At 42.1% G+C, this 12219-nt stretch overlaps 1 protein-coding gene across 1 annotated transcript in view; it reads left to right on the top strand.

Moving 5' to 3' along the window:
- The window catches only part of hpse2 (heparanase 2), a 101834-nt gene that overhangs the window by 73076 nt on the left and 16539 nt on the right, over nt 1-12219 (top strand). Inside the window, exons 7-9 of the mRNA XM_070542405.1 lie at nt 10650-10743; nt 11292-11398; nt 11524-11638. Coding sequence (XP_070398506.1) covers nt 10650-10743; nt 11292-11398; nt 11524-11638 — 316 coding nt within the window. The remainder of the gene's footprint in view (nt 1-10649; nt 10744-11291; nt 11399-11523; nt 11639-12219) is intronic.

Below are 12219 nucleotides of genomic sequence, written 5' to 3' on the forward strand. Positions count from 1 at the left end.
ACTAGTTGATGACAGGCATAAAAAGTCACTACAGAGCCGTGAAGTCGACTAGTCGACTAGTTCGTACAACCCCTAGCGCACACTGTGTCTGAGGAGGATGTTCGGAGGTGCTTCAGGAGGGTGAACGCACGCAAAGCTACTGGTCCGGACGGGATTCCCGGCCGCATCCTCAGGTCATGCGCGGCTTAGCTGGCTGGAGTGTTTACACACATCTTCAACCTTTCCCTCTCTCTGTCTGTAGTCCCAGCCTGCTTCAAAATGGCCACCATTGTCCCTGTACCCAAATCCTCCACCATCTCCTCATTGAATGACTGGCGACCTGTAGCCCTGACCCCCATCGTGAGCAAATGCTTCGAGAAGTTGGTCAGGAACTTCATCTGCTCTGCACTACCCGATTCACTGGACCCTCTACAGTTTGCATACCGCCACAACAGGTCCACTGATGATGCCATAGCCCTGACACTCCATGCTGCCCTGTCACACCTGGAGAAGAGGGACACGTATGTGAGAATGCTGTTTGTAGATTACAGCTCAGCATTCAACACCATCGTTCCATCAAAGCTGGACAGGAAACTGCAGGATCTAGGACTGAGCAGCTCCCTCTGCAGCTGGATCCTTAACTTTCTGTCTGACAGACGCCAGGTGGTCAGACTGGACAGCACCACCTCATCTCCCGTAACACTGAACACTGGTGCTCCACAGGGGTGTGCGCTGAGCCCTCTCCTGTACTCACTCTACACCTACGACTGCACGGCCACGAGAAACTCCAACATCATTGTGAAGTTTGCGGATGACACCACAGTGGTGGGTCTCATCACAAACTACGATGAGACAGCCTACAGGGAGGAGATCAGCGCCCTGACCCACTGGTGTCAGGACAACTGTGTCACCCTCAACGTCACAAAGACAAAGGAGTTGATAATGGACTTCCGGAGGTGCAGAGGAATACACCCCCCCCCCCCCATCAGCATCAACGGCGACGCTGTGGAGAGGGTGAGCAGCTTCCGTTTCCTTGGTGTTCATCTGGCTGAGGATCTTACGTGGTCAGTGCACACGAACAATACAGTGAAGAAGAGACAGCATCGCCTCTTCTTTCTCAGGAGACTGAAAAGATTTGGCATGAGCCGCCACATCCTCAGGACCTTCTATTGCTGTGCCATTGAGAGCATCCTCACTGGATGCAGCTCCACCTGGTATGGCAACAGCACCGCTTACAACCGCAAAGATCTCCAGAGAGTAGTGCGGTGTGCAGAAAGGATTATTGGAGGTGAGCTTCCCTCCCTCCAAGACATCTACAGGAAGCGGTGCCTGAGGAAAGTGGGGAGGATCATCAAGGACTCAAGTCACCCCAGCCATAAACTGTTCAGACTACTTCCATCAGGAAGGAGGTTCTGCAGCATCCGGTCCAGAACCAGCAGACTGAGAGACAGCTTTTTCCATCAGGCCATCAGACTGCTGAACACATCGCAGACACCTCACCCTCACTACTGAAACTCCAACATTACACACTCCATACTGTACATTAATGCCACTGTTTTGCACATACCAACCACTGTATATTTTATATCTCTTATTTTATTGTTTACTTTATTCATTTGTAAAATATGTATATACGCATTATACACACACTCACACGCACACATGTAGAAAAATAAAAAAACAAAATACTTAGCACACACATTTAGTTATGTATATACCTTACATACTATATATATTATTACTTAGATTAGCCATTTTTATATTTTGCTTGTTTTTAGGTTATTGTATTTTTTGCACAACTCGGTTGCTGGGAAGCTCGCACACAAGAATTTCACTCGCATGTACTGTACCAGTGTACCTGCACATGTGACGTGACAATAAAAGTGATTTGATATATATATATATATATATATATATATATATATATATATATATATATATATATAATGCATTGGGGCAAAAAGAATGTAGTCGGACACCAAATGTGCAAATTCTCCCATTGTAAAAAATTAGACAGACCTGTTAAAGCAATTTATTTGCAAATCATGGTGGAAATTAAGTATTTGGTTTCCTATAAACAAGCTATATTTTTGGCTCTCACAGACCTGTAACTTCTTCTGTCCTCCCCTTTGTTACCTGTATAAATGGCACCTGTTGAACTCGTAATCAGTATAAAAGACACAGTGTTACACCCCCTCAGGAGGACGAAAATGAGGGGAGATGCAACACGACAACCACAATGAAGTGACAAGACACAATCAACCTTTCAAAGTATAAATCAGATTTTATTACAAAAACAGCACTGAGTGGGGGGGTTGAGAGGGACAGCTAGGTGGTGCCAAATCATAGAAACCAGCAAAACAAAACCAGGCCTAGCTTTCTAGCCATCTTCAGAAACCAAAACTTAACTAAAACTCTATCTGTGGTATCTAACATAAATGGGGGTTAAAACCATTCAAGGGTAGCGCCACCCTGTCTTCCTAGTATTTATAACAGAAACTACTAAGTGTTGAAAATGTACAGGGTACCCCACACTTACCTGGTCCACTAACAACCCCCACCACAAACCTTCAAATCAGCTGCTACACAGGTGAGTTAATCAGCAACAGGTGCCAGGGAGAGAGAGAGCCACAGTGCTTGCAGCCAGCCTTTATAGTGACTCCCCAGCTTCTGATTGGTCCAGCAGAGGCATTCGGGGATCCAGATCTGTCTGTTGGCAAAGGGCTGGAAACTTCATTAGCCAATCCAGCTCCAGCAGCACCAGCAGTCCTCTAACCAGGCTCAGCACCTGGGCATGACAAACACAAACACAGCCAGGAAAAGAAAATACATGTCCAGCTTGCACTGACATGTAACACATAGCCACAGCCTGAACAGTCACACTCCAAACTCCACTATGGCCAAGGTCAAAGAGCTGTCAAAGGACACCAGAAACAGAATTGTAGACTTGCACCAGGTTGCGAAGAATGAATCTGCAGTAGTTAGCAGCTTGGTGTGAAGAAATCAACTGTGGGAGCAATTGTTAGGAAGTGGAAGACAAGACCACTGATCTCCTTCGATCAGGGGCTTTACGCAAGATCTCACCCCATGGGGTCAAAATTATCACCATATTTAGCCTCACTGCTGACCAGTTATGTCCTGGCAAGAGAGTGACTTCCTAGTGATTCCGCGGTCAAACCGGAAGTCCAGGGGTGATTGTGCCTTTTCAGTTTTGGGTCCTCGGCGTTGGAACCAACTGCCACTATAAATAAAATTTACATCAATGCCCACTTTTAAAGCCAGGCTTAAGGTTTATTTTAGATGTGTTTCTTAAACCCTTTTTACAACACACACCATGCTGGCAAATCGGCCTAATATTACCAAGCACTACCAGAACAGGGGCTTCCTTTTCGACTTTCAAGAAACTCCTGAAGACCCTGCTCTTCAGAGAGCATCTTCTAAACTAGCACCCTCCCTGCACCCGTCCCCCTCTCTACTGTCCACTCCTTGTTCCCTCTTCTCCATGATTCATCATGCTGCCTCACTGCCACCTATGACTTACTGGAAATTGTTTGTTGTTGTTGTTGTTGTTGTTAACCTCAAGGGCAACATGCCGATTATAACTTGTAAGTCGCTTTGGACAAAAGTGTCTGCTAAATACATAAACATAAACATTACCACACCGGTGTGTCTTGTAAAGAATCCATGCCGGCATGGCGTTGTGCAAACTTTGCGGCATTCATTCCACCTCTCTTGGTAGTAATATTGCAATAATTGTCTGTCTTATTAAAGGCGATTTTACCTTGGCAAAACAGAGGGAGGTGTCATGATGACGTAGGGAGTTAGTGCCGAGCTCTGGTCTGCAACTTAATTGAAAATTAAAGTAAACAGAGGCCATAAGTTTTGCTTTAAGTTTTTCTACTCATGTTTTAATGTTTTAATCATTGTTGTTTAATTGTTTTATTTATTTTTTGTTTACCTCTTATTGCCTTTGGATGTTTTATGTCTGTATTTTACTATATAGCTCTTTTATTGTGTTTTAGTTTTGTGTAGGAAGGGGCTTTATGAACAAACCTGAGGTCTCATTTATCAAACATTGCGTAGAATCCTTACTAAAACCGTACTTAAGCTCAGCAAAAAAAAAAGTACTTACGCCAAGTTGGTTTGTGATCTATCAAACATGGAGTGCGCACAGCTGCACGCAATCTTCACTTCATAAATCAGAAACTAGAAGGTAGAAAGGTTCTCAGCTGCATTTTAGTCACATCCCGCCCTCACCATGCCCACTTACTGCCATAAATAGTCAATGCAAAGTGCCTTGTGGATCTCATGCATATGCATAAGCCAGCTGTTGCAGCGCACCGCCAATGACGATGGCGACCGTAGATCAAAGCAAATCAAGGAAGCGCAATTTCACAGAAGCAGAAATTGAGGTACCTGTGGGTGAGGAGGAGATATGAAAGGAAGTACTTTTGCAAAACAAATAAGAGAAAATCCATGGAGTGGCACAGCATTGCTGAAGCCATCAATGTTGAATTCTTCAGAGAGATCTGTGGCAGATATTAAAAAAATTGTCCAATCGGGATTCAATCCCCAGACTCCCAGGTGAAAGTCACATGCACTAACCAGTCAGCCAAACAGAGATCTCCCTTGTCCAAGTAGCCAGGGCGCATGATCAATCGGGTCACAGTGACAGGACACACACTGTCACAGATGCATGACATTCTGTCTCAATCTGTCCCCCTGCTGATATTCTGCATTCCGTATTCTGCGCGTCAGGCTGTGTGTGTGTGTGTGTGTGTGCTTGCGCACACACGTGTGTGTGTGTGCGCGCGTGCGTGTGGGGGTCTTATTCTGTGTGAAAACAAAGCAGTACAAGTGATAATGCTACAGGATTTCATAATTTTATCTTTTTCAGCAGCAGCACTGAAGGTGCTCTCCATGTCCAAAATGTGTGTAAGCCAGGTCCTTAGTCAACTTAAAGTTGCGCACATTTTTCCGCTAAGTTTTCTTTCATAAATCCCAAAGTTTGCGTGGAAAGTTGCTTACACAGTTTTCTGACCCCGTTTTGTGTGTAAGCAAGCTTGATAAAGGCCCCTAAACATTAACTAGAAGAACGGTGAGCAAAAAACCCAGAACTGCACGTGGAGACCTAGTGAATGATCTGCAGAGAGCTGGTACCAAAATTACAAAGGCCACCATCAGTAACACGCAACGCTGCCAGGGACTCAACTCCTGCAGTGGCAGACGTGTCCCCATGCTTAAGCCAGTACATGTGCAGGCCCTCTGATGTTTGCTAGAGAGCATTTGGATGATCCAGAGGAGGACTGGGAGAACGTCATATGGTCAGATGAAACCAAAGTAGAATTTTTTGGTAAAAACTCTACTCGTCGTGTTGTGAGGAGACAGAATGCTGAGTTGCGTCCAAAGAACACCATACCTACTTAAAAGCTTGGGGTGAAAACGTCATGCTTTAACGTGACAGTGTGTATTTTTCCTGGCGATAGGGGGCAGTATACCTAAATCGTTGTAAGCAAGCAGTATTTTTGTGTTCGGGTAAGACCTTTCCAATGGATGCCCATTAGGGTCAAAAAGCCCTGGGGAGTGCAAACTTCAGCAAAAACCAAGCGCATCAGACTCCCTTTCATCGCTGGCAACAAGTGGAGGTAAATGTGTGAAACAGCATTTATTAATGGCTAAAGTTTTGTAACCATTTGTTACAAATCAGTAAATGCATTTTGACCTCATGGGCTCCCGTTGAAGGAAACATGGCATCTAATATGGCTTCGCCCAGAGACTTAGACCCATTCTCATGTATTTTAGACCTGACTTTAATGGTTATATGTTACAAAGCCACCATATTTTTCAACAACTGGGCATCATTTCATTCATTTTCAACAACGTTTTGATGGATATTTCCAGAAATTAATGGTAAAAACTACACATTGTCTCTCTAAGGCTGTTTTTCTGCTAAGAGACCAGGACGACTGATCCATGTAAGGAAAGTATGAATGGGGCCATGTATCATCTGATTTTGAGTGATAACATCCTTGCATCAGCAAGAGCATTGGAGATTAAACATGGCTGAGTCTTTCAGCATGACAATAGCCCTTTTTACAAGACACGCCATGCTGGCAAATGAGCGTAATATTACCACAACTGTGTGTCTTATGAACACGCTATGCCAGCCTAGTGATGCGCAAATTTTGCAATATTCGTTCTGCCTCACTTGGTAGTAATATTGCAGTAATTGTAATTAAGTAAGTAAATTTTATTTATATAACACTCATCACTGACATAGAATCACAAAGGGCTTCACATAGATCAAAACAAAATTGTCTGTCTTAAAAATGATGATTGCGCCTTGGTGCAACAGAAGGTGGTGTCATGATCACGTGAGGAGTTACTGCTGAGCTCTGGCCGGCAACTTTATTGAAAATGAAAGTAAAAATGGGCTGTACGTTTTGCTTCTGTGAACAGAATCAGCTGAGATAATAATCTGGAGCAATGCAGCGCTCTAGGAGCTTTACTCCATTAGAGCTGGAGGTCAGATCACCAGAGGCTGCACGGCGACTGTGGGGCACAGACACCTTTAGGAGTGACTTGTTAAAAAAACTCTATGAGCGTGGCTTCGATCGCAATTAAAAGCAAGTTATGTCCAAGATAAACAGACATCCCTGATGCCTCCATGAATTGACAGCATTATTTTGTAAAAACGGCTAATGATCCCAAACAAATTGCTCGAGTAACAAAGGAGTGGCTTTGTAAGAAGCATTTCAAGGTCCTGGAGTGGCCTAGCCAGTCCCTAGATCTCAACCCCCGCAGAAAATATCAAATATTGCGTAGACTCCTTACTAAAACCGTACTTAAGCTCAGCAAAAACAATGTACTTACGCCAAGTAGGTTTGTGACCTATAAAACATGGAGTACGCACAGCTTCATGTAATCTCCGCTTTATAAATCACAAACTTTCTAGAACGGTTCTCAGGTGTTTCTGAATCACATCCCACCCTCAGCACGCCCACTTTCTGCCATAAATGGTCAATGCAAAGTGTCTTGTGGATCTCATGCGTATACATAAGCCAGCTCGTTGCGGCATTTCACCATTAACGATGGCGTCTGCAAATCAAGGCTTGTTCTGTGTGCGCACAAAGCGGTACAAGTGGTAATGCTGCTGGAATTCATAATTGTATCCTTCAGCAGCAGCACTGCAGGTGCTCTCCATGTCCAAAATGTGCGTAAGCCAGGTCCTTAGTCAGCTTAAGTTTCTTTCTGCTACGTTTTCTTTTCTAAATCCCAGAGTTTGCGTGGAAAGTTGCTTACGCAGTTTTCCGACCCCATATTGTTGATTAAGCAAGCTTTATAAATGAGTCCCCTGGACTTTAGAAATCTTCTCAGAATGACCTGAGCCCATGCAACCTTTGAGTTTTTAGAGTTCTGCTTATCCTTACAGAAATGTCTATAAATGTTCCGACCACACTCCCAAGAGAAACCACATTTCCTTCAAATGTAAGGTAATTATGGATTGATGTGACATTGAACCACATGGTGCACCATATCCTTCTCCCACTAACCTCTTTGTGCACCAAAAACACATTTCCTGGTGTAATGTGCAAAAGAACCAATCAAGATTTACTGAACAATTTACGTCTTAAAGTGCAAGACGGGAGATTTCAAACAAATCCAACAGAGTAAAAATGAATATCAAAGGTTATTTTTCTGATCATTATCTAACACCACATTAGTGTAAATAAAACCCATCCCTACCCTTACTATCGTTTCATTAGATTTCCATTTTTGGTGGCGATGCTCTTGCTGCTCTGTTTCCATCTGTTCCTCTCTGATGTTATCACATCTGTTCTTGTACCATATTTCTGTTTTAAAGGGAGTGTGAGATAGTTTTGTTAGTGAGCTGTCTTTGATGTGGGGCTGGCACTCGGGAAGAGCTGTGTAAAACAAGCTGACCGAGAGGATCTTTGTCTGAGAGCATTCAGACACAGTGGTGTTGTTCCCCTTTTGCATTTTATTGGATTCTGGTCAGTTTAACAACTTAAGTATTTTACCAAATGTTGGTTAAACAAAGGATCTGCTTTTTGTTCTTCTTTTGGAGAATGAACTTTAATCATTTCAGTTCTGATCAAAAACCTCAGAAAATTATTATTGTAGGTTTCTTGCCAACAAACACAACAGGTAACCACATCTTTACCTGATGCGGCCGAAACCCATCTAATCCTGATTGGATTAGTGAGATGAACAGCTTCTTATAATTTGTCGCTTTTTTAAAATTATTTTCTTTTGTGAAGGTGGAATTTCTTTCCCCGGGATCTGGACAGAAAAATTATTGTGAGTTCTTTGGGAAGATGAAAGGACGTGCCAAAAAACTTGTATGACTTAATCCCTGTATTGTTTACAATTTGAGGCCAGGAGCTTGAGGCCTTTCCAGTGCTATGAAGTCAATTTCAACAAGGTTAAACTCAGATTGCAACACTCCATTACCCTGTTTGAACTAAACGCTGCTCTGTTCTTGTCACTTTTGCACATTTCTGTCATTTCCAACAAACTTTTCCAAAACAGATTTGGTATGTACTTTGTTTCAGGCTCCTAATTTGCTTAAATTTGCATAATTTAATCTCTAATTGGTTTCTCTTTCTGTGTAGAATGATGTTTGTTGAAGATGCACTTAAATATCTTAAGCCATGGCTCTTTTATTGGATGTCTAAATGTCTTTATTTTACCTGAAATATCAACAGGGGGTAGTTGTTTCTCTCTTCTCTTGCATACTTGAACTCTTCCAGCGGATGTTTGAGAGGATTCTGGTTTGCCCACAGGCTGATCTTCCACCGGTCTTTGGCTCACACCATCAACAAAATCTTCTCCCACCACATCATCTCTATTTTTCATTTTTGCCTTAATCTCACTTTTGCATAAAAAACACCATCACAGATGTTTGTTTCCTATTTTAAAGTCCTCCAGTTTCTGGTTTGCAATCCCTCATTTTGACATAAGATTGGATTGTCAAAGCCATAGAGGTAAATGTAACATGTCATGACATTTTGCTTTTACCGTGAAATTGCAAGCTCTATAAAAGAATGGATTTTCAAATGCATCATGTCATAAACTGCAGTAGTTTAATCGAAATAATACTACCATGATCGGGTGTAATAGTCTTACATTGAAAAGCTTTGCAATGAATACTATTTGGCTTTTTTTTTATCATAAGGTCTCTCTCTCTCTCTCTCTCTCTCTCTCTCTCTCTCTCTCTCTCTCTCTCTCTCTCTCTCTCTCTCTCTCTCATGGTTTTCTCTAGAGAGAGAAAACCATGATATAAATGGTCATGAAAATAAAGAAAACACATTGAATGAGAAGGTGTGTCCAAACTTTTGGCCTGTACTAAATGTATGTATGTGTATGTGTGTATATATAGATATACACACACACACACACACACACACACACACACACACACACACACACACACACACACACACACACACACACACACACACACACACACACGTGTCATAGAACAGCCCTATTCAAGAAGCAGCCAAAGAGCCAGAACTGGCCCGTCAGCCATTTTAGACCTGCCCATACCTCTTGGTAAATTATTTCGTATTTAGTGCGACAGCTAGCAACATTTTGTGACATTTTAAGGCATGGAGCTCCACCATTTATGCTGCTTGTGGAAAGTTTACAACAATAGTTTCTTGGCAGATCAAGTTGCATCCAAAAGAGGAGACACGAGGTTGACTGCGAAAATAGAAAAATGCTGAGGGAAAACCCATGTGCCTTGTCCGTCATGCCATTTGGGATCAGCAGTAGCTCAGATGGTAGAGCAGGTTGTCCAGTAATCTCAAGGTTGAGGGTTTGATCCTGGCTCCGACCAGAGAATGCTGCTGTTGTTTCCCTTGGGCCATATAAAGGAGCTTTATAAATAAATAAACCTGAACCTGTTGGTGGCACCAGTGTTCAGCAGGCCTTGCCTCTTGTCAGTGCGTCCCAGGGCAGCTGTGGCTTCATTGTGGCTCATTCATACCTGCGTGTGAATGTTTGTGTGAATTAATGAATGACTGGTTGTGTTGTGAAGTGCCTTGAGGGGTTGTAGAACCCTAAGAAAGACAAAAATAAAGAAGCTGACTATAAACTGCCATCAAAGCTGTGCGATTTTCACTTGGAAAACACAACAAAATCTCTCCGAACTGCAAAAGACAATGGTGCAATACAAGAGATGGAGCACATGGAAATGAGCAGCCCATTGGCAAAACTCTTATGACATTTCGCCCAACAGTTAGTGGATATTTTTGTCATAAAAATGTTGTCTGTTTTGTTTGTGTTTCTCAAATTTGAGGTGAATGTGTTCGATACAAGGACTTATTGTTTTTTAATGAAAAGAATAAAAATGCAATGCAAAGCTACAGGCTAAACTCTCCTAGAGTTACCACAAGAGTGACCCCCCCCCCAATTTTTTTTTACTGACCCCTCATGACATTTTCTTTGGGTCACTACTGCTCATGCTGCAAGATAAAATACTGCTGTAAAATGTTTAAGTTGTATTTGCAACATTTCAACTTAAATTGACTTTAGATCCTTTTTTGTGTTTTCTGTATATTTTCAGTTAATTTTTGCTATCAGAGCTGTATTAAAAGTTATGAGTGTTTCTCTCACAGTGTTTCTTTGCATTTCTCTTGCAGTTATTACATGGATGGCAGAGTAAATAAAGCAGAGGATTTCCTAAAAACTCGTCTTCTGGACACACTGGCAGAGCAAATAACTAAAGTTACCAAGGTACTTTATAATAATAAGTGCTTTCTATTGATTTTTACTTTGGATTTTATTGTGCATGGTTGTATGTTAATCATGTGGTTTTGCATGTGATTTCATAAAAGAATCACTGATTAAAAGGAATTTATTTCAATTTTTCCAGTTTTCATTGTTTTCTCACATAAGGCTTATAAATGTGCATATTATTTCATCAGATTAAAATACAGTTTTGTAAATCTTACAAAAAATAAAACATTTTAACATTTGTATTTAACAAACACATCTGTACACATCTGTCTTCTAGTTTTTACATCTGTTTCCTCAAGTCATTTTTCTTTACATAAATGAACAGCTTTTCCGCTCTTTGTCATGCAAAACGAGGTCTGTTCTACTTGCAGAGCTGATTCTATCACAGTTTTGTGACAAAAGAAATGTTTTTTGTCTTTGCTGTTATTACTGTTGATTAAGCATCTGAAATTTATTCAGAAACGATTAAAAATCCTCCATTTATGATCATTGATTTTATTGCAGTCTTGCCATATTTCAGACGAACCTCTGCTCTCTTGCTGCAGGTTGTGAGCACACACACTCCGGGTAAGAAGGTGTGGCTGGGTGGCTTGGGACCAGCGTGGGCCGGAGGCATCAATAATCTCTCCGACACATACGCGGCCAGCTTTCTGTAAGTGAAATACACAGGACTTGATTTTAATAAGAACAGAATTCACATGATCAATGTGTACTTTTCTTAACAATCAACGATATTAACTGACCACCAGATATTTTTAATATTCTGACATTTTCCAGGTGGATGAACACGCTGGGTTTAGCCGCTGTGCAGGGCATCGATGTGGTTTTGCGTCACTCCTTCTTCGACTATGGATACACGCACCTAGTGGACCAAAACTTCAACCCGTTACCTGTAAGTTTTTCTCAGCTCAGTGAAAACCAGAAGCTGTCAGAGCCTCTGTCATGCTAGCTAGGGTCAGACCTGACCAAGCTACTTAGACCAGTAGTTGTGGCGTTTGTGTATTCTTTTTTGGACATTATTTGTGCAATTGTTGGACAAAATGACTTGCTGTGGTATTAACTGCACTAATAGAGCGTCCAAGGAGTCTCGACTTCATTTTTTTTTTGGTAAGTAAAATCATATTTATGTCTTTGTCGATTATTTTAGGTCACAGCTGCTCTTGCACTAGCTGAGCTTAGATTTTAACATGTACTGTTGAACCATGAAATTTAAATGTAATAGGGTAAAACCCAGTGCATTTAACATAATGCTGCACTTTAGAAAATGGGTTGAAGTATAACATGTTGGTGGAGCTGGATTCCGACTATCGGTATGGTCCCCTCCCTGCAGCTCGCCGCATCTCTGATCGCCGCGGCGCTTGTCTGCTGCGCGGGCTGCCGGCTTGTGCAGCTCTGGGATGGAAACCGATGTTTTCCACCCGGTTCTCCCCAGCGGCAGCTCTGCGCATCTCTGATCACAGCAGTGCTTGTCTG

The sequence above is a fragment of the Nothobranchius furzeri genome, chromosome 12, assembly GCF_043380555.1.
Source record: "Nothobranchius furzeri strain GRZ-AD chromosome 12, NfurGRZ-RIMD1, whole genome shotgun sequence".
Classification (NCBI taxonomy): domain Eukaryota; kingdom Metazoa; phylum Chordata; class Actinopteri; order Cyprinodontiformes; family Nothobranchiidae; genus Nothobranchius; species Nothobranchius furzeri.